Genomic DNA, 23,718 nt, shown 5'->3' with positions numbered 1-23,718 from the left:
CAGGAGAGAGGGTGATCAGCCAGATGTCGTGGTCCACATGGGGACCAATGACATAGATAGGAGTAGGGATGAGGTCCTGAAGAAGTAATATAGAGAGTTAGGAAAGAAGTTAAAAAGCAGGACCTCAAGGGTGGTTATCTTGGGATTACTGCCTGTGCCACGAAACAGAGAGGGTAGGAACAGCAAGTTACGGCAGATGAATGCGTTGCTGAAGAGTTGGTGCAGGGGGCAGGGATTCAGATTTCTGGATCATTGGGATCTTTTCTGGGGAAGGTCTGACCTTACAAAAAGGATGGGCTGCACCTGAATTGAAAAGGGACCAATATCCTGGCGGGCAGGTTTGCTAGAGCTGTTGGGGAGGGTTTAAACTAGTTTGGCAGAGGGGTGGGAATCAGAATGTGAGTGCAGAGATTAGGGTAGAATGACAAGGGCATGATGCTATGTGTTCGGAGTTGGTGAGGAAGGACAGGCAGGGGACAAAACATAAATGTAGCCAGTTAGAGGGGTTGAAATGTGTCTATTTCAACACTAGGAGTACTAGAAACAAGGAGGATGAAATTAGAGCATGGATCAGTACGTGGAACTACAATGTTGTGGCCATTACTGAAACTTGGCTGGAGGAAGGGCAGGATTGGCTGATGTAGGTCCCAGGGTTTAGGTGTTTTAGAAGGAATAGGATGGGAGGTAGAAAAGTGGGGGGGGAGTGGCAGTGCTGGTCAGGGATAGTATCACAGCTATAGAAAGGGAGGACGCTGCAGAGGGAGTGTCCACTGAGTCGGTCTGGGTGGAAGTCAGAAATAGGAAGAGATCAATCACTGTGCTGGGAATAGTCTCTAGGCCCCCAAATAGCCCTTGGGACACCGAGGAGCAGGTAAGCTGGCAGATTTTAGAATGGTGTAGGAAATACAGGTAGTTATGTAGTAGTTATGGGTGATTTTAACTTCCCTCATATTGACTGGCACCTCCTGAGTGCAAGGGGGATAGATGGGGCAGAATTTGTCAGGTGTGTTCAAGAAGGATTCCTGACACAGTATGTGGACCGTCCGACGAGAGGAGAGGCTATACTGGATCTAGTTCTGGGTAATGAATCTGATCAGGTGACAGACCTCTTGGTGGGGGAGCATTTTGGTGGAGTGACCGCAACTCCCTTAGCTTCAGCATAGCTATAGAAAGGGATAAAAACAGACAAAATGGGAAAGTGCTTAACTGGGGAAGGACTAACTATGAAGGGATGAGGCAGGAACTAGCGAGAGTAAATTGGAAACAGATGTTCAAGGGTGAAAGCACAGAAGTAATGTGGAGGAAGTTTAGGGACCACTTGTGCTGAGTTCAGGATAGGTTTGTCCCACTGAGAGAAGGAAAAAATAGCAGGAAAAGGGAACTGTGGCTGACAAAACACGTGAGGCAACCCGTCAAAAGGAAGAAGGAAGCATACGTTAGATATCGGAAGCAGGAGGGGCTCATGAGAAATATAGGACAGCCAGAAAGGAGCTAAAGAAAGGACTTAGGAGAGCTCGAAGGGGGCATGAGAAGGCTTTGGCATGTAGGAGTAAGGAGAACCCCAAGGCTTTCTATGTGTATGTGGAGAACAGAAGGATGATGAGAATGAAAGTGAGGCTGCTAAAGGATAAAGAGGGCAACATGTGCCTGGAGGCGGAGGAGATTGGGGAGGTCCTAATTGAATACTTTGCTTCAGTATTCACAAGTGAAAAGGACCTTGATCAGGGTGAGGTCAAAATAGAACAGGCCTGCATGCTGGACAATGTGGAGATTAATGAAGAAGTAGTGTTGGATCTTCTTAAAAACATCAAGATTGATAAATCCCCAGGGCCGGACGTGATATACCCCAAGTTGCTGTGGATAAGTGAGAGAAGAGATTGCTGCAGCAGTAGCTATGATCTTTGAATTCTCTTTTGCTGCAGGGGAGGTGCCGGAGGATTGGAGAATGGTAAATGTAGTTTCCTTGTTTAAAAAAGGTAATAGGGAGAATCCTGGGAACTATAGACCAGTGAGTCTTATGTCGGTGGTCTGCAAACTATTGGAAAGGATTCTTAAGGATAGGATCTACGAGCATTTGGAAAAGTAGTCTACTCAATGATAGTTAACATGGCTTTATGAAGGGAAGGTCGTGCCTCACGAGCCTAATAGAGTTTTTTGAAGAGGTAACAAAAGAAATTGATGAGGGTAGGGTGGTAGATGTGGTCTACATGGATTTTAGCAAGGCATTTGACAAGGTCCCCCCCACAAGAGACTCATCCAGAAAGTCATGAGGCATGGAATCAGTGGAACCTTGGCTATTTGGATAAAAAATCGGCTTACAAGAAGAAAGCGGAGGGTAGTTGTGGAAGGAAAGTATTCTGCCTGGAGATCGGTAATTAGTGGAGTGCTGCAAGGATCTGTCCTGGGACCCCTGCTCTTTGTGATTTTTATAAATGACCTGGATGTAGAGGTGGAAGGATGGGTGAGTAAATTTGCGGATGATACTAAGATTGAAGGAGTTGTGGATGGAGCTGTAGGTTGTCAAAGATTACAAGAGGATGCAGACTTGGGCAGAAAAGTGGTAAATGGAGTTTAATCTGGATAAGTGTGAGGTGATGCATTTTGGAAGGACAAACTAGAAGACTGAGTACAAGGTTAATGGTAGGTTATTTAAGAGTGTGGATGAACAGAGGGATCTTGGGGTTCAAATCCATACATCCCTCAAGGTCGCTGCACAGGTTAATAGGATAGTTAAGAAGGCCTATGGGATGCTAGGCTTCATTAACAGGGGGATTGAGTTCAAGAGTAGAGAGGTCATGTTGCAACTCTACAAATCTCTGGTGAGACTGCACTTAGAGTATTGTGTTCAGTTCTGGTCACATTATAGGAAGGATGTGGAAGCTATGGAGAGGGTGCAGAGGAGATTTACCAGGATGTTGCCTGGATTGGAAAACAAATCTTATGAGGCAAGGTTAGCAGAGCTGGGACTCTTCTCTTTGGAGTGTAGAAGGATGAGAGGGGACTTGTCAGAGGTCTACAAGATTATGAGAGACATAGATAGGGTGGATAGTCAGTACCTGTTTCCCAGGTCATGAATAGCAAACACCAGAGGGTATATGTACAAAGTTAAGGGAGGGAAGTTTAGGGGAGACATCAGGGGTAAGTTTTTTACACAAAGAGTTGTGGGTGCCTGGAATGACTTGCCAGGGATGGTGGTGGAGGCTAAAACATTAGGGGTATTTAAGAGCCTCTTGGACAGGCACATGGATGAAAGGAAAATAGAGGTAGTGTGGGTTTTAGTATTTTTTTTAAGGAATATATGGTTTGGCACAACATTGAGGGCCAAAGGGCCTGTACTGTGCTGTAGTATTCTAGTGCCTAGTGCAACAACAAAAAGAAACTAAAAAAAAATAATAAACAAGTACATAAATATTACAGAGACCACGAGTTGTCAAATTGTTGAAAGTGAGTCCATAGTTTGTGGAGTCAGATCAGAGTTGAGGTGAGTGAAGTTATCCACACCAGTTCGGGAGCCTGGCGGGATAGGGAATAATTTCCCAGTCCTCAGGCTCTGTACCTCCTCCTGACAACAGAGATGAGATCTCGGCCTGTTACCGTATCCATGGAGACGAGGCCGGTTTCTTCGATGTACTAAGTGTGCCCACAACTCTGCAGCTCCTTGCGGTCTCAGGCAGAGCAGTTGCCATAACCAAGCTGTGAAGCATCTGGATGGGACACTTTCTGGGGGAAAGTGGTGAGGGAGGAGGGGGACTGGGTAGAAAGCAGTGATATGAATGATTCATTGTAATGGCCAGCCAACGTTAACATGATGGCCACAGATTGGCAGCTCCTGGTTATTTGGCACGCTGAACTGGGTTATTCTCCTGTGGTCAGGGTTACTGACCTCCACTCGTACTCAATCCACTCCTCTCTTTCTCTCTCTCATGTCCCAGATGTCTACAGAATTCAACTATAACAGAGCTTCTGTTAGATTTGCTCCCAGTTACCTCATGGCCAGCAACGTACAGTGAAGATTGCCTGTACCTGAATGTGCACACACCTGTCCAGCCCAGTGACAACAAGACAAAGCTTTCCGTGAGTACTGTATGGGGTTTGTGATGCTGTTGGGTCCGCTGACTGTGAATCTCTAAACTCAGACGAAGATCTTACGTTCTATTGGACATAAATAGCAATGGGTATCCTCACTAACGGGAGGTTATACTGTGACTATCCAATCTACAAAGACTAGTCCACTTCCTGTTTATTCTCCACACTGACTTCAGCTGTCAATACCCACTATTGGAATGGTGGATCCCCTCACCCTACTTACAGCTAACATAATAGTTTAAAGCACATTTCATTTATTTTCAATGATACGTGTTTAAGTTCAGACAACATGCTTCAAACACATTTAAAACTCAGAGGATTTCTATCTCATAAATGGGTGAGGGGTGAAGGTGATAAGTTTAAGGGGAACATGAGGGGAAATTTCTTCACAGAAAGTGGAAGAGAATGAGCTACCAGTGCAAATGGTGGATATGCTTTTGATTTCAACGTTCAAGGTAAGTTTGGATAGGTACAAGAATGGGACAGGTATGAAGGGCTATGGTCCAGGTGCAAGTCGATAGGATGAGGTGGTTTAAATCGTTCAGCATGGAGTGGATGGGCCAAAGGGCCTATTTCTGTGCTGAACTTTTCTGTGACTGTAAAAGACATCCGAACTACAAACCATTTCATAAACACAAAGGATTTCCAAAACACAAATACAATTCCAATAAATGAAAAAGACATACCAACAATGCAGATGAACTGGACTGCTCTCTTCTTTCATACTGTTTCGTTGCTACTTGGGTGACCTCACACACGTGATATTCTTTCAGATACCCTTTTACACAAACTGTCTAAAAGCTACCAGCTACCTACAAGAAATGCTGTGAAGTAAACTCCACGAGAACACACACTTTACAATCTAATAATACAAGAGTTATTGATGTGTTAAGTGATTGTCCCTCTGGTCTGCAAGCTTCCTGGAATTAATTAACATTCTTTGTTAGAAAATAAAGCCAAATTAAATAACCCATTATCTTACCCTGCACCTCTTCAGCAACAGGAAGGTGCAAGTGAGCCAGCAAGTCTGCACCAGTTTCTACAGTGCTTGTTTGCAAAGATGAGTTTTCTCAACTTCAATCTGATTACTGCTTTTCATCTACATTTTAAGAACTAAAGACTGGCTCCCGTTGACAGCAGATGCTAAACAAAGAATATTAGTTGGAGGTTTACCTGAGACTGTTCAATTTTTATAAGTGGCATGTTTTGTGTTTGGAAAGAAGAGGCACCCCCCCCCCCACCCCCGACCCCAGGAAGTGAACGTCCATCACAGTTTACACCACAACACAGGGGAAGAGTGTCGGGGGCGCCGACCAGGAGTACATCCTGCTTCAGAGACAGCCAGTGAGTGCCTCAGACTGAGTGTGTGGTGGGGGCGGGGGGTGTAGGACAGGGAGAGGGGCAGAGGGGAATTGACAAGAGGGACTGAAGGAAGGAGTGGGTGAGGGGAACTGATGGGGAGGGGAAAGGGGGAACTGACAGGAAAGAGGGAGGGGGAACTGCTGAGGGGGTGACTGACAGAGTAGGGGGAAGAAGAGACTGATGGGGTATGGTGAGAGGAGGTGACTGGTGGGGGAGGGGGAGAGTGGAGGACCAATGAGGGGGGAAATGAGCACAGGGAAGAGGGGTTGACTGGCAGGGGAGGGGGAGAAGGGGTGACTGATGGGAGGGGGGAGAGTAGGGGGCCTGGCGGGGGAGGTGGAGGACTGCAGTGCTGACGGTGGAGAGGGGATGGGATTTGACTGGGGAGATGGGGAGAGGGAGTGACGAAGGGGTGACAGGGGAGAAGGGATGATTGACCGGTGTGACGGGAGGAGGAGATGACAGGGAATGAGAGAGGGGGTGACTGATGGGGAGAGGGGGTGACTGATGGGGAGAGAGAATGACTAAAAGTGAAGAGAGGGTGACTGACAGGGGAGGAGGAGGGGGGGCTGATGAGGGATGGGAATAGGAATAGGACCAATGAGGAGGGGGGAGGGAGGAAGAGAGGAGGAGGGAGACTGAGGGAGGGGAGAGAGAGGGAGGGAGACTGAATGAGGGAGGGGAGAGAGTGGGAGGGAGACTGAATGAGGGAGGGAAGAGAGATGGGGAGTGAGACTGACTGAGTGAGGGGAGAGAAGGAGGGAGACTGACTGACTGAGGGAGGGAGGCTGACAGGGAGAGTAGGGGGAGAGAGAGGGAGGCTGACAGGGAGGGTGTAGGGTAGAGAGAGATGCTGACAGAGGAGAGGGGAGAGAGAGAGTGTGACTGACAGGGATGGGAGAGAGAGAGGGAGGCTGATGGAGGGGAGAGAGAGAGGGAGGCTGACAGGGAGGGGAGAGAGAGAGGGAGGCTGACGGAGGGGGAGAGAGCGATACACTGAGAGAAAGAGAATCACTCAGAGATAAATGCAGAGAGATGGAGCACGCAGATGTGCTTGTGAAGACTGGCAGAAACTCAGACTTCCACCGAGAAAGAGAGTGAGAATATATCCATCAATGTCGACAGCACATCTGTAGAAATTTGCTAGAGTCTTTGGGGGCATCTGTAAGCTGCTCACCCTTTCCTAGATGAGGACTGGCGTGTGCTCCCTCCATATCTTCTTCCTGAAGTCGACAGTCAATTCCTTGGTCCTTGGGGATGTCTGTTTTAATGAAATGTGACAAGAACAAAATAAACAAAAAGAAAGGAAGTTGTGGTGGCCTCAGACTCAGAGTACAGATAACAACATTCCTTTAACTTTCTCCCCTCACCCCTATTGGGGCGTAGGCCTCTGACAGGGTGCTCTGTCCTGGGCTGGTCTTTCACATTGTCCCCAGGTGTAGCCAAATCAAAGATCTTCCCTCTTCCACGGATGAAGTTATCAACATTATAGTGATAAGAATTTGCATTTAAGATTCAGGTAGCATGACATCTGCTACAGTAAAACCAAGAAGCTTCCAGAAAACTACCCAATCAACTGAACTACAATTACTAGAAAATTCACTGAACAATTACCACTTATTAAGGTTACATATTGTGTGATTTTATAATCATTGTTTAATATTGCTAGAATTATATTTATATTGTGTTGTGGTTGGTCTGGAGTTGCTGTTGTTTTTTCTTGTGTTGTGGGGCTTGGGGAGGACACTAAGCTTACTTATCTTTAATTTAGGTGCTTTTTTTTGCTAAATTCTCTTCCTTTGTAGCATATTGTTATTGTATACTTAGTTTTGCACTGTTTTAATGTTCCTCATTGGGATTTGGGGTTTTTAATTTGTAAAATGTTTTGAAAAACTAATTAAAAAAAATTAAAAAAAGAATTATATTTAATTATTATAATTTTTAAGTATATCTAATATTATATAAAAATTACAGTCAAACTTCAGAATCTTAAACCATAAGGAAAATACAAGCAAAATAACAATTCTCCACCCTAATTCAAGAAAGCACTGACTGGCTTAATACATCATAATGTAACACAGGCTTTCAGCCCCACAGATCCAAGGAAAGGAGGGAGGAAGGCAAAAGAAAGGAAAATTATAAGCCAGTTAGCCTAACCCCAGTGGTTGGGAAATTGTTGGAGTCTATTATTAAGGATGAGGTTTTGAGGTAATTGGAGACTGAAGATAAAATAAGTTAAAGTCAGCAAGGTTCGTCTGAAGGGAAATCTTGCCTGACAAATCTGTTAGAGTTCTTTGAGGAAGTAACAAGCAGGGTGGACAGAGGAGAGGCAGTGGATGTCATTTACTTGGACTTTCAGAATGAATTTGATAAGGTGTTTTGCATGTTTAGCACCTTATCAAGGTAGCTATTTAGCAAGATGAAATCCTATGGTGTTACAGGAAAGATGCTGGGATGGATAGAGGAATGGCTGACAGACGGAAGGCAGCGAGTGGGGCCTTTTCTAGTGGCTACCAGTGACTAGTGGTGTTCCTCGGGGACAGTATTTTTCAATTGTTTGTCAATGATTTGGATGGTGGAATTGATGGCTTTGTGGCAAAGTTTGCGAATGATACGAAGATAGGTGGAGGGGTTTGGAGGTGCTGAGGAAGCAATGCAAATGCAGCAAGATTTAGACAAATTGGAAGAATGGCCAAAAAAGTGGCAGATGGAATTCAGTGGGAAATGTATGGTAATGCACTTTGGTAAAAGGAAAAATAGTGCAGAATATGATCTAAATGGAGCGAAAATTCAATCATCAGAGGTGCAGAGGTACTTAGGAGTCCTTATGCAAGACTCCCAGACGGTTAATTTTATATCACAGGTTGATTCTGTGATAAAGACAGCAAATGCAATGTTGGCATTCATTTCAAGGGCAATAGAATAGAAAAGCAAGGAGATAATGACACTTTGTAAGACAATAGTCAGGCTGCACTTGGAGTTTGTCAACAGTTTTGGACCCCTTGTCTCAGAAAGGATGTGCTGTCATTGGAGAGAGTCCAGAGGAGGTTCAAGAGGGTGATTCCGAGAATGAAAGAGTTAACATGTGAGGAGTGTTTGACAGCTCTAAAATTTAGAAGAATGCAGGGGATCTCATTAAAACCTGCCGAATGTTGAAAGGACTAGATAAGGTGGATATGCAGAGGATGTTTCCTATGGTGGGGGTATCTAGATCTAGAGGACACAACCTCTAAATTGAGGGGCAACCTTTTAGAATGGAGGTAAGGAGGAATTCTTTTAGCCAGAGACTGGTGAATCTGTGGAATGCTCTGCCACAGACTGCAGTGGAGACCAAGTCCTTGGGTATACTTAAGGCAGAAGTTAATAGTTCCCTGATCGGTCAGGTTATCAAAGGATATGGCGAGAAGGCAGGTGTATGGACTTGAGTGGGATCCGGGATCAGCCATGATGGAATGGTGGAGCAGATTCAATGGGCCAAATGGCCTAATTCTGCTCCTATGTATTTTGGTCTTCATATCTAATCAGCCAATCATGTGGCAACAACTCAATGAATAAAACCATGCAGATATAGTCAAGAAGTTCAATTGCTGGTTAGACCAAACATCAGCATGGGGAAGAAATGTGATCTAAGTGACTTTGACTGTGGAATGATTGTGAGTGCCAGATGGGGTGGATTGAGTATCTCTATAATTGCTGATCTCCTAGGACTTTAGTGCACAACAGTTTCCAGAGTTTACAGAAAATGGTGCAAAAAACAATAAACATCCAGTGAGTGGCAGTTCTGTGATGGAAATGCCTTGTTAATGAGAGACCATCAAGAGTGTTACCATGCTATCCCCACACGCACATTTTAGAAAGTCTGATAATGTGGCTGTACTTCTACTCCCTGAGTATAGGCAGAGACAGAAGACTGCAGCACCAGAAGTGATGATATCAAGAAGGTATGGGTAAGGGAGCCACAGGAGTGCTTACCGGACCACTCTGAATCAACGGACTTGACTATATTCCCCGATTCATCTTGGAGTCTGAATGAGCTCACCACAGCTGACACTGACTTCATTAAAACCTGTGTGGATGAGTGTGTGCCTACGAGAACATACCGTACACACCCAAATCAAAAGCTGCGGATGAAACAGCAGGTAGTTTGCTGAGGGCTAGATCTGTGGCATTCAAGACTGGCAACCCAGGACTGTACAAGAAAACCAGGTAGGACTTTCGTAGGGCTATCTCAACAGCAAAGAAACAATTCAGAATGAGGTGAAATAAGGAATTGGATGCATGTTAACTCCGTCAGGGTTTGCTGGCCATTACTTCTTACAAAGCAAAACCTAACATGAATGGTTGTGATGCTTCACTCCCAGATTAGCTCAATGCCTTTTATGTACACCTTGAAAGGGAGAATAAAACAACAGCTACGAGGATCCCTGCGGCACCCGGTGACCCAGTGATCTCTGTTTTGGAAGCTGATGTCAGACTGTCTTTCAAGAGGTTGAACTCTCACAAGGTGACAGTCCCTGATGGAATACCTGGTAGGGTTCTGAAAACCTGAGCCAACCAACTGGTGGGTGTGTTGAAAGTCATTTTCAATCTTTCATTGCTACAGTTGGAAGTTTCCACCTGCTTCAAAGGGGCAACAATTATACCAGTGCCCAAGAAGAACAGTATGAACTGCCTTAATGACTATTGCCCAGTAGCACCCACATCCATGGTGGTGAAATGCTTTGAGAGGTTGGTCATGGCTAGGATCAACCCCTGCCTCAGCAAGGACCTGGACCCACTGCAAATTGCCTATTGCTACAATAGGTCAACAGCAATCTCAATGGCTTTTCACACAGTCTTGGATCACTTGGACAATACAAATACCTATGTCAGGATGCTATTTGTCATCTACAGTTCAGTGCTTAACACAATCATTCCAACAGTTCTGATAAAAAGAACCTCCAGAACTTGCACCTCTGTACCTCTGCAAATGGATCCTCAACTTCCTAATCAGAAGACCATAACCTATGTGGATCAGAAATAATATCTCCACCTCACTGACAATTAACACTGGTGCTCCACAGAATGTGTAAGCCCACTGTTCTACTATGTCTATGCCTATGACTGCATTACTAGGCACACTTTAAATGCCATCTATAAATTTACCCATGATACAACTATTGTTGGCAGATTTTCATATAGTGATGAGAAGGCATACCAACTGGCTGCATCACTGTCTGGTATGGTGGGGGTGGGGGGTTGCTGCACAGGGTCAAAGTAAGAGTTGTAAAATTAATTGGCTCCATCATGAGCACTAGACTCCCCACCATCCAGGTCATCTTCAAGGAGCGATACCTCAAAAGAGCAGTATCCACTATTTGGGACCCCCATCACCCGGGTCATGCCTTGTTCTCATTGCTGCCATCAGGAAGGAGGTACAGAAGTCTGAAAGCACACACTCAGTGATTTAGGAACAATGTCTTCCCCTCTGCCATCCGATTTCTGAAAGGACATTGAACCGATTGAACCCTCACTACTCTTTTATTTCTATTTTCACGCTACTTATTTAGTCTAACTGTTTAATATATACTTCAATTTGTGTTTTTTCATATTATTATGCATTGCAATCTACTACTGCTGCAAAGACAAAATATTTCCTGGCATATGTTAGTGATATTAAACCGGATTCTGATGTCAGAGGAGAATGGCCAGACTGGTTCAGGCTGACAGTAACTCAGTTAGCCGCACATTACCACAGTGGCATTCAGAACATCTTTGAATGCACAGTACGATGAATCTGGGCTGCAGCAGCAGAAGACCACGGACATACACTTAGCGGCCACTTTATCAGGTACAGTAGGTATCGAATAAAGTGGCCACTGAGTGTATATTTTTAACAGTCTGTGGAAAAACTTGCCCCTTGAAGTTCAACATCAATTCATTCTCAAAGTAAATGTCAGTGACTATACCTTGAGATTCATTTTCCTGCAGACATTTACTGAAAAATAAAGAAATGCAATAGTTTATGAAAAATTATACATAAAGGCTGACAAACAACCAATTTTCAAAATAATACAAATTGTGAAAATAAAAATGAATAATACTGAGAAAGGGTTGTAGAGTTTGTAGAACCAGTTCAGAGATAAGTTGAATAAAGTAATCCAAACTGCTTCACAATTGCCAAAGGTTATAATTTTTTCCAAACCTGGCAGTGTGGGACCTTGGGACCACCTCTAGATCTTTCCTCTCTCACCCTAAACCAAGATACCTGTGAAGGATCACTGTGCAGAAACAAAGCCATTTGAATCAAATGAGCCTTGTCTCTCTGCTGGCTCTCAGCTGCTCCTGCAGCCAGTTAGTGGAGGCCCAGGTTCTAACCACAGGCTGCTTTGTCCTAGGTTATGGTCTGGATTCATGGCGGGGCCTTTGTGGTGGGGAATACATTACTCTACGACGGATCTTCACTTGCAGCGTACGAGGACGTGGTGGTCGTGGTGATCCAGTATCGGCTGGGAGTTCTTGGATTCCTCAGGTGAATGGCCTCTCGTCTGCAACCCTTTCTTCATTTCTCAAGTAATGAGACAGGATTAAGCTCCCTCCACATCCTCCCATTACATACTCCTGGGGTCAGACCCAGAGTGAACTCCCTCCACATCCTCCCATCACACATTCCCGGGATCAGGCACAGAGTAAAACTCCCTCTACACTGTCCAATCACACACTCCTGGAGTCAGACCCAGAGTGAAGCTCCCTCTGTTTTCCATGGTGTACACCTGTTCTGTACTTTCTCTGTAACTATAGCATTTTATTCTGTTGTCATGTATTACCTTGTTCTATCCCCCTACGTAATGATCTGAGATCTGCACAAACAGTATTCAAGGCAGGTTTTTCTATTGTATCAATATGTGACTATAATAAACCACTTCCAATAACCTCCACCCTTTCCACACAGTTTTTCCAGTCCTTCCCCCCCAGTATTCCCTGCTGAAGAAAGTTGTAAACTTTGCCAATAGTCTCCCCAGCATCCAGAACACCCTCAAAACACGAAGCCTCAAAAAGCAAACATCCATCATTCTGGATTGCCATCACCCAGAATGAGCTCTCTTCTCATTGCTGTCATCAGGGTGGAGGGACAGGAGACGACAGATGCACACTAAAGAGACCATGAGACCATAGGAGCAGTATTGGGCCATTTGGTCCATCAAGTCTGCTCTGATATTTCATCTTGGCTGATCCATTTCCCTCTCAGCTCAATCTCTTGCCTACTCCCCATATCCCTTCCTGCCCTGACCAATCAAGAATCGATCAACCTCTGCCTTAAATATACAAACAACTCCATAGCTGCCTGTGACAATGCTTCCACAAATTTACCATTCCCCGGCTAAACAAGTAATTCATTCCACCCCTCTGTTCTGAGACGATGTCCTCTGGTCCTAGACTCTCCCACCATCAGAAGCATCCTTTCCACATCCACTCTATTAAGGCCTTTCACCATTTGATAGGTTTCAATTAGATCACCCCCATTCTTCTGAATTCTAGTGAATACAGGCCCAGAGCCATCAAACGTTCTTCATATTACAAGCTGTTCAAAGCTGGAATCATTTTCATGAACCTCCTTTGAACCCTCTCCAGTTCAGCACATCCCTTCTAAGATGAGGGGCCCAAAACTGCTCACAATGCTCCAAGTGAGGCCTCACCAGTGCTTTATAAAGTTACAACATTACATCCTTACTTTTAACTTCTCGTCCTCTTGAAATGAATGCCAACATTGCATTTGCCTTCCTCACCACAGATTCAACCTGCAAATGAACCTTTAGGGAGTCCTGCACAGGGACCCCCAAGCCCCTTTGCACCTCAGATTTTGAATTTTCTCTCCATTTAGAAAATATTCTACCCTATTTTTCTTCGACCAAAGTGCCTGACCATACACTTACTGACACGGCAAGTTGTTCCTTCAGCTCAGCGGACGAGCATATGCCGGCAAACCTGGGAATGATGGATCAGATTGAAGCGCTGAAGTGGGTCCAAGAAAACATCAAGAGCTTCGGAGGAGATCCCAACTCGGTCACCATATTCGGGGAGTCTGCTGGAGGAATTTCTGTATCATTGCTCGTAAGCTATTTGCCTTCCAATGTTTTGAGTTAGTTGACATTTCCCCTGACTGGCCCAGGCCAAGGGAGTTCACTGGAATCTTTCTCACTGAACTCTCTCTTCACTCCTGAACAACACACACAAAATGCTGAAGGACTTCACAGGTCAGGCAGCACCTATGGAGGGGAATAGGCAGTTGACATTTCAGTCCGGACTGCAGAGGAAGGAGGAAGATGCCAGAACAAGAAAGTTGGTGAGAGAAAGCAGTACAAACCGGAAGGTAATCGGTGAAAATACCATCTCTGGTGTTTTGTTTCCTAAAAGTCCTGCTCTTAACTCCTTAATAATGCAGTTCTTCTTCTTCTTGTCTTCCCTCCTTCCTTCAGTAGTAGCACTGAGTTCGCAGTTTTCCACTCCTCTGACACCTCTCCAGAATCAAGGCAATTTCAGTCGATTCCAATTAAGATTCCATTATCTATCACATATATCCCATTACAGCCACTGGGAAATCCTGCTCCAGTGTATCTTAGTACAGCAGTAAACCAACTTAACGTGAGTGGAACAGCGATGCAGCCTGACAGCTCTACATCCCAAGTCAGCTTCTGCTGGTCTGAGGCTGGGACCCAGTTTCTGGCCTGATGTCTCACCTCACACCAGCCACTCACTGTGAGATTCATCCTACAGTAAGAACCAATATTTCACCAGTATCATTGACTGAGGACCCTTGCCATCCAGGACGTGCCCTCTTCTCATTACTACCATCAGAGAAGAGGTACACAAGCCTGACGACCCACGCCCAATGTTCAAGGAACAGATTCTTCCCCTCTGCTGTCAGATTTCTAAATGAACCATTGCACATGACCCCATTACTCCTTTGTTTTAGCAATATTTATTTTGTAATTTATAATAATTTTACGCCTCATTGTACTGTCGCTGCAAAGCAACAAACAGTCTGAATGTTGATTTGGATGCTGCCTGACCTGCTGAGTTCCTCCAGCATTTTTGTGTGTGTTGCTTTGGATTTCCAGCATCTGCAGAATCTCTTGTGTTTAAAATGTCATGTCATATAAGAGAATGATTAAAACACCATATTCTAATTCCATATGGAGAAATTCCGCTGACAGCAGCCGACCTGAATCCCATCACCACTGCAGTGTTGTGAATCCTGCTGCGATTGTTCCCCCAGGCTGGGAAGGGACACTTTCGGTGTAGTCTGAGCTGCTCGAGGCTCCCTGGTTGGGTTCAACAATGGATGCCGCAGCCTAGCAGCCTTATACAGGCCAGTACACAAGCCAGGGCAGTACAACATGGAGAGCAAGAGGGCTGCCCTTCTCCATGCAGCCGACGAATGGCAGAGAAATCTCTGTTTCGCACCAGCAGTGTCACAGGAGTCGCTAGTCAGTGTTGAACGCGATGTATGACTGCCTGAGGCTCTCCAGCTCCAGGTTTTATTTTCGGGGTTTGCTCCTGAAGCCTTCCCCATGAGTTGATATAGTTGGAAGGCTGCAGAGGTTTGAGTTCAGTTGTCCTTCTCCTTGATAAGCTGCCAATCATGGCTGACAAGCCCCATCTCCCTGAAGCAACTTGCGTTAAGACGCCGGTAACCTGCCTTTGCCACTTCTCCTGTCTATAGAAACAGTTCAGCTGGGCTTGGTAGTTCATCCAGGAGCTGGATTTAATTGTCAGAGGCTATATGAGGCAGACACCATTGGGAGCATTTAGTAGGGAGTGAACTTATCCCCACTATCCACTGCCCCACCCACCGCTCTGGCTGACAAAGAACCACCTGAACTGATTACATCTGTTGCTTCCACAGCTTGCTTCCCCCTTGGCGACAGGTCTGTTCCACAAGGCGATATCCGAGAGTGGCACTGCTCTCTACAAAGTACTTTTTAACCCTGATCCAAATGCGACAGTTCAGGTAAGTAACTTCTTTCAGAGGTCAGGTTCAGATTGATTTCTCACAGGTACATTCAGTAAAATACACACACATCCGGTGCTCCCAATGTGGTCTCCTCTACCCATCCAAAGATCTGCCTTGTCTTATTATAAAAATGATACATTTTTCAGAGACACTATTTTATTCTTTTTGTCTGTATTCATTCTACCTCTTAACATTTGCAGAGTATCTGATGTTTGTTTGTACTCTAAAAGAAACTGAAATCCAGAAGAACTTGCAGAATCAGAAACCAGAGATCAAACAAACCTGATGTAGATGGTGGACACTCTCACATTTCTGGCATTTTGCTAGTGTCTTCCACAGAGACTGTCACAAAATATTTATTAAGTTCTTCCACCATTTCTTTCTCCCCCATTACCACCTCTCCAGCGTCATTTTGCATCAGTCTTAAATCCACTCTCATCTCCCTTTTAAGTATCTGGAAAAGAAAATCGGTATCTTTTTTATATTATTGGCCAGCTTACCTTCATATTTCATCTTTTTCCGTTACTGGCTTTTTTAGTTGCCTTCTATTGGTTTTTAAAAGCTTCCCCATCCCCCAACTTCGCACTAATTTGTGCTCTATTATATGCCCTCATTGATACATACAATTTATCTGCTTCTCAAACTGAAGGACAAATTCTATCATATTTTGATCTCTGACTCCAAAGGGTTCCTTTACCTTAAGCGTCCTAATCAATTCTGGGTCTTTTCATAAAACCCAGTCCAGAATTGCCATTCCCCTCGTGAGCTCAACCACAAGCTACTCTGAAAAGCAATCTCACAGACATTCTACAAATTCCGTCTCTTGGAATCCAGCACCAGCTGGATTTTCCTAATCCACCTGCATATTGAAATCCCCCGTAATTATTACAGCATTGCCCCTTTTACATGCATTTTCTATCTCCCATTGTAATTTGTAGCCCACAACCTGGCTACCATTCGGAGGCCTGTGCATACCTCCCATCAGGGTCTTTTTACCCTTACAGTTTCTTCAATCTAGCCATAAGGATTCTATATCTTCTGATCCTATATCAGCCCTTTCAAGGATTTGATTTTATTTTTTACCGATAGTGCCACACAACCTGCCTATCTGCCTGTCCTTTTGATAAGATGTACATGTTGAATGTTAAGCTTCCAAATATAGTCGTCTTACAGCCGTGACTCAGAATTGCCCACAGTCTCATCCCTACTACAACAGCAGTAGGTAACCTGCTAATGGCGCAACAAGATCACCTTATTCCACATTCTACCTCCACCCTTTGTGATTTTGCCCCCTGTTAAACTTTAACATCCCACTGACTGCAACTTTGCCCTATCATCTGTCTGTGCTTCCTGACAGTCTCGCTACAGATCGCACCTGGATGCAGCCCCATTGTCAGCCCTATCATTCTGGTTCCCATCTCACTGCCAATTTAGTTTAAACCCTCCCCAACTGCTGTAGCAAACCTGCATGCAAGGGCACTGGGTTCAGGTGTACCCCATCTTCTTGTGGCAGGTCTCACCTTCCTCAAGACATCCCAATGTTCCAGAAATCTGCAACCCTGCCCCCTGCACCAATGCCTCAGTCACGCTTTCATCTGCCAAATCATCCTATTCTTACCCTCACTGTGCCAAACTATTACTCTGCCCAGTCCCAGTGACCTGCACCCAGACCATAACCCTCTGTACCCTTCCATCTGTGTACCTATCCAAATTTCTCTTCAATGTTGAAATTGACCCCACATTCACAGCTCCTTCTGGATTATCACCAACCTCTAAGTGAAGAAGTTTCCATCACGTATTCCTCTTAAACATTTCACACTTAACTCAAGTCCTCAAGTCCTGGCAACATCGTCATAAATTTCCTCTGTACTCTTTCAAACCTATTGACAGATAAGTTTCTGTCCTTTATCAAACTGACTGTCAATCTCTCTGCAGGAGATCGCAGGCAAGGTGGGCTGTGGTCTGAGCACCTCACTGGAGGTTGTGACTTGCCTCAGGAGCAAGTCTGAAGTAGAAATACTTAACTTCACTGGGAGTGCGGTAGGTGAAAGGCACTCTCTCAGCCTCTTTGCTTTGTGAATGTTTTCAGTTGTGTATCTACTGTAACGTCACCAGGCTCACACATTCTCGGTCTGCAGAGGATTATCTCTGAGATGGGTTGTCCAGGTCTGGGTAGGTGTGTCAGGAAAATGTGGGGTGGATGAAAATGGACCGATGGCCATTGTGTGTCCTGACACACAGTCCGAGTCCTGCTGCTACTATAATTCCTACCTCCTGAAGGTTATATAGAACTGCCACGTTACCAAGAGTAGTGAGGTAATGTAGATCTATAAAACTCTGGTCAGACCACACTTGTGTTCAGTTCTGGTCACTGCCTGATTGTAAGGATGTGGAAGATTTAGTGATGGCGCAGAGGAGATTAACCAGGATGTTGTGTGGATTATAGGGCATGTCTTCTGAGGATAGGTGCAGCAAGCTAGGCTTTTCTCTTTGGAGTGAAGGAGAATGAGAGGTGACTTGATAGAGGTGTACAAGATGATAAGAGGCATAGATTGAGTGGATAGCCAGAGACTTTTTCCCAGGATGGAAATGGTTAATACAAGAGCACATAATGTTAAGGTGATCAGAGGAAGGTATGGGGAGGATGTCGGGTTTCTTTGCACAGAGTGGTGGATGTGTGGAACACCCTGCCAGCAGTCTTCCCTTTTAGGTGTGCACGTGTTAAGTATATTTCAGGATAGTACACAATCATATTTCCTTTTCTGGTTTCTGATGTTGATAATGTGGAGTTTGCAAGGATTTCACTGCAGATTTTAGAACTGGCTTAGTTATACTGTTTTTATTGAAGAAATTATTCAGTGCACATATTGTTTTCACTGGGAAAACAATTGCACAGCATGAGATTTTTACACACTGGTCATTAGAGGGAACCTTGCCTCCCAGAGAAAGATACATTAGGGACATTTCAGAGACTCTGAGATAGGCTCATGGATGAAAGAAAAATGGAGGACTATGCAGGAGGGAAGGGTTAGATTCCTAGAATAGGTTAAAAGGTCAGCACAACATTGTGGGCTGAAGGGCCTGTACTGCGCTGTTATGTCCTATGAGGCCACGTCAAACTGTGTCTCAGCTCCACCTCTTCTTGGCCTTGCAGACATTCTGCAAGCATGTCTGTTTCTCTTGCAAACGATCAGTAATTATTGATCTGCTGAGGTGAGTGGTTCGGTGGTAGAACTGAGTACAAGGAGGCAAAAAACAAATCGAAGTACATTAGTGGAACTCAGCCGGTCAGTCAGCATCTATAGAGAGGAATAAAGAGTTAACGTGCAAACTGCCTCTTCTGTACATGTCCCACCTTCCCTGCAAGAGGGCTTAATGATCCAAAAATCTTGTGCTCTCCTTCCTACACCTGCTCCTTTGCCACGTACTAAACTGTATAATCTTCCTAGTTCTGGCTTCACTAGCACGTGGCATGGGTAGGAATCCAGAGATCCTGCCCCTTAACTTAGCACCTAACTCCCTGACCTCCCTCTGCAGAACCTCGTCACTCATCCTACTCATGCCATTGGTACCTGCATGGACCACGACTTCTGGCTGTTCATCCTCTGAGTTAAGAATGCTGAGGACTCGATTTGAGATATCCAGGCACCCAGGAGGCAATATACAATCTGGGAATCTTGTTCTCACCTATGGAACCTCCTGTCTGCTCCCCTAACAAATCCCTTATCACCACAGCGTGCCTCTTCTGTCTCCTTCCCTTCTGAGTCACAGAGGCACAACCACTGTGACTTCCCTCTGTTAGGTCAATCCCCCTCCCACTGTGTCTCTGCACCTTGGGTGTAACTACCTCTCTCTATAATTCAGACACAACACAAAGTAATATTACCACAAATGTATTAACAAATAATAAGATGCTTAAAGACAGAAGTTGAAAAGTAAACAGTTTAACACGACTGTGCTGAGGCCTGAGTGGTGGTAGTGAGTTGAGGTGTCTCACAGCCTGGGGGAAGAAGCTGTTTCCCATCCAAACAGGTCTTGTCCTAATGCTACTGTACCTCCTGCCTGATGGTAGGGGGTCAAAGAGACTGTTGGATGGATGGGAGGGATCATTCAGAATGTTCAGTGCCCTGTGTACGTAGCGCTCCTGCTGGGTAGAAATGAGACATCGATGTAGCGTAGCTGTTAGTGGGATGTTATTACACCTTGGGATGTTCTGGGGTTCAGCGTTCAATTCTGGTGCCATTCTGCAAGGAGTTCTGTACGTCCTCCCGGAGGAGGTTCTCTCTACCCCCGCCCCCCAGTCCAAAGGCGTACTGAGTAGGTTAACTGGTCATTGTAAGTTGTCCCATGATTTAGCTCGGGTTTGTTGAGGGTTGCCAGGCGGCAAGGTTCAAAGGTCTGTAGGGCCTAATCCACAGTGTATCGCTGAGGAGCTCAATCTATGATCCTCTCAGTAGTCCTTTCAACCCTTTGTAGGGACTTGTGTTCAGGTGCCTTGCAATTCCCAAACCAGACGGCGGTACAGCTGGTCAGGACAGTCTCGATGCTGCCCCTGTGAAAAGTGGTTCAAATGGTGTTATGGGTGGGGGGAAGGCACCTTCTATGTCTCAATCTCCTCAGCATGCTATTGTGCTTTCTTGACCAAAGGAAGCTTCATATTCAGGGAAGTGTGTAACTCCATCTCACTGTTTTTGACACTGATTGCCCCAGTTAAACTTTTCTGCCTTATTTTTCCAAACAGATGTTTGCACCTATAGTGGCAGATGGGATCTTCCTAACGAAAAATGCCGAGCAGCTCTTTGAAGCCAAAGAAATCACTGTGGTCCCCTACTTGTTGGGAATCACTAATCACGAATGTGGTTGGTTAATATCAATGGTAAGATCAAATTTGTCAATTTAACCTTGATGGGTTTAACGGATTGCCACCCGAAACATTTACCATCCCTCTGCCATCACAGATGCTGCTTGACCCACTGAGTTCCTCCAGCATTTTTTTGCTCTACGTTTCAGCACCTGCAGCATTTTGTATCTCCAGATCAGTTTAAGTCCAGATGCAGTCTGACCTCTACTGTCACAATGAGGCCAAACTCAGTTTGGAGGAGCAACACCTCGTATTCCACCTCGGTAGCCTCCAGCCCGATGGCATGAACATTGACTCATCTAACTTCCAGTAATTTTTACCCCCTCCATCCTTTTCTCTTTTTTCATTCCCCATTCTGATTAATCTCTCACACCTTTTTTCCTCTTCACCTCTCTCTGCTGCTTCTCCTTCCCTTTCTCTCATGGTCCACTCTCCTCTCCCATCAGATTTCTACTTCAGCCCTTTACCTCTTCCACCTATCACTTCCCAGCTTCTCACTTCACCCATCTAGTTTCCCCCTCACCTGGTCTCACCGATTACCTGTCAGCTTGTACTCCTTCCCCTTCCCCCACTTTCGAATTCTGGCATCTTCCCTCTTCCTTTCCAATCCTGATGAAAGGTCTTGGCTCAAAGCATCAACTTTTTACTCCCTCCATAGATGCTGCCTCACCTGCTGAGTTCCTCGTGTGTGTCCGTGTCCCAAGCTTTCTGGCAAGTGCAGAGTCTTTTGAGTTTAAGTAATTTTTTTTGTAATAATATGTTGGCTTGGAGTATTCTATTTAGTTTTGGCCCATCTGCTAAAGAAAGACACCATTAAGCTGGAGAGTACAGAGGAGGTTGCTGGGCCTCGAGGGTCTGAGTTACAGAGAGAGGTAGAGCAGGCTGGGACTGTTCTTATTGAAGCTTTGGAGAATGAGAGGTGACTTTATTGAGGTGAACATAATCATGAGATAAAGTGAATATACACTAATTTTTCCCCGGGTTTGGGGAATCAAGAACAAGGGGGCACAGAGGGCAGAGAACCTGAAGGGCAACTTTTTTCACACAGAGTTGTCCATATATGAAACAAGCTGCCAGAGGAGGTGGTTGTGGCAGCTACATTAAGAGCACCTAAGAGGAACTTGAGTGGATACCTGGATGGGAAAGGCTTAGTGGAATACAGGCAAATGGGAAGAACTTTGATGGGACTTCTTGGTCAGCATGAAGTAAATGGGCCAAAGGGCCTGTTTCCATGCTATGTGACTCTCAGACTCTCTGCTGAGAAGCTGACTGATGGAAGTGTCTTCCAGAGATGCATAATATCTCAATGGTGATGATCTGCAGGCCAAGTCATGGGGATGTCAATATTACTGAGCGGTTCAAGGATTGGGTGGATGGGTTTAAAACTTTGGATAAAAAATGTGGGTGGGTGATGTGAGGCAAATCTTTGTGCCAATATCTGTGAGGGCAGTATGGTTAGCATAACACTTTACAGTGCAAGCAATTGCAATCCAGGTTCAATTTCCACCATTGCCTGTAAGGAGTTGATGCATTCCCGGTGAGCGTATGGGTTTCCTCTCGGTTCTCCGGTCTCCTCCCAGATTCCAGACTTATGGATTAGTGTTAGTAAGTTGTGGGCATGCCTTATTGCTAAGGTTCAGCATGGTAACATTTACAGGCTGCCCGCAGCACAGCCTTGGACTGTGTTGGTCATTGACATAAATAACACATTTCAATGTATGTTTCGATGGATAGTACTTTGCAAAGGTCTCAGGCACATATATAGCTAGGGTGCCTAAACCTTCTGCACAGTCCTGTAATTATCAACATGGAGCAGAGAGCAAGTTTGTAAATCTAGCAGGAGCAAAGGATGTTGGGAATGGTGAGGGTGGATCGCTGCGGGAGGGTTTGGGACAGGTGGCAGAGAAGGAGTGCCAGGGGTGGGGGCAGTGCAGGTGCAAACACACCCTGCCCTGAAACACCAGGCAAGGTCATTTGATTCCAGACAATCGGTTTATTGATCAGAGAGAATGTCTCTCCTTCACCACTCTCTCCTTCTTTTCCTACCATGAGTCCCCTGGCCTGGCACCCTTCCCACTTTCAGTCCACAGTGGAGACCCATATCAGAATCAGGTTTATCATCACTTGCATCTATCATGAAATTTTTTTTTGTGACAAAAGTATCATACAACGCATAAAATTAGTACAGTACTGTGCAAAGGTCCCTGGCACCCAAGTAATATATAATAGGTATCCGTTAGTCTCAAGAGACCCTGGATTCACGCCTTTGAAAGTTTCAAGGGTGCAGGCCTGGGCAGGGTTGTATGGCAGACTGGCAGTTGCCCATGCTGCAAGTCTCCCCTCTCCATGCCACCGATGTTGTCCAAGGGAAGGGCAAGGGCCAATACAGCTTGGCACCGGTGCCATTGCACAGCAATGTGTGGTTCAGTGCCTTGCTCAAGGACACAACACAGTGACTTAGCTGAGGCTGCAACTAGTCGATATACATACATACCACCCAGCACACACCGAAGTTTCTCGAATATCAACATACACTCAACTAAGGACTCGCGTTCCACCCTTTTTCATCCTCCCAAGTACATTATCCCTGTGGGATTAACTCCCAAGTACATCACCCCTGTCAGATTCACCCTCAAGTACATACTCCTGTCAGATTATGTTCCAATACATCACCCGTCAGATTAATTTGAGTGGGTTTGAATTCATGGGAAATTGTCACCAGTATTGGGGAAGGAGGGAGCTATACCAATGGGATGGGCTCCACCTGAACCGTGATGGGACTTGGATCCTGGCGAATCGCATAACTAGGGCTGTGGATAGGGCTTTAAACTAAATAGTGTGGGGTGGGTTCAACAGATTGGAGAAGTATGGATAAAGTAAAAAAAAAGTGTGGATAAAGAAAAAGCAAAAGATAGAAAAGAGAAAAGTAAGAGTGGAATGAAGAAAAGTCAAGTGCAAAAGAGTAAAAGATTACAAATTTTTAAAAACACAGTGAGTGTAAGGGCACTTTATTTGAATGCCAGTAGTATTTGAAACATAGAAAACCTACAGCACAATACAGGCCCTTCAGCCCACAAGATTGTGCTGAATATATCCCTACCCCAGAAATTACTAGACTTACCTATAGCCCTCATTTTTTCTAAGCTCCATGTACTTGTCCAAACAGCCCTTCCAGGTGAGACAACACTTCACCTGTGAGACTGTTGGGGTTATCTATTGCATCTGGTGCTCCCAGTGCGGCCTCTATATCGGCGAGAGCCAATGCAGATTGGGAGACCGCTTTGTCAAGCACCTCTGGTCCATCTGCCACCCACTTCATCTCTGCTTCACATTCACATTTGGATATGTGCATACATGGCCTCCTCTTCTGCCATGATGAGGCCAAACTCAGGTTGGATGAGCAACACCTCATATA

General features: G+C 45.2%; 1 protein-coding gene across 1 annotated transcript in view; it reads left to right on the top strand.

Moving 5' to 3' along the window:
* Positions 1–23,718, top strand: part of LOC132407056 (fatty acyl-CoA hydrolase precursor, medium chain-like) — a 50,728-nt gene that overhangs the window by 10,826 nt on the left and 16,184 nt on the right. The window contains exons 3-8 of the mRNA XM_059993302.1: positions 3,933–4,074; positions 11,826–11,959; positions 13,386–13,539; positions 15,335–15,439; positions 17,378–17,482; positions 20,184–20,318. Coding sequence (XP_059849285.1) covers positions 3,933–4,074; positions 11,826–11,959; positions 13,386–13,539; positions 15,335–15,439; positions 17,378–17,482; positions 20,184–20,318 — 775 coding nt within the window. The remainder of the gene's footprint in view (positions 1–3,932; positions 4,075–11,825; positions 11,960–13,385; positions 13,540–15,334; positions 15,440–17,377; positions 17,483–20,183; positions 20,319–23,718) is intronic.

Source organism: Hypanus sabinus, chromosome 17 (assembly GCF_030144855.1).
Source record: "Hypanus sabinus isolate sHypSab1 chromosome 17, sHypSab1.hap1, whole genome shotgun sequence".
Lineage (NCBI taxonomy): Eukaryota > Metazoa > Chordata > Chondrichthyes > Myliobatiformes > Dasyatidae > Hypanus > Hypanus sabinus.
This window is presented reverse-complemented; position numbering and strand designations above follow the sequence as displayed.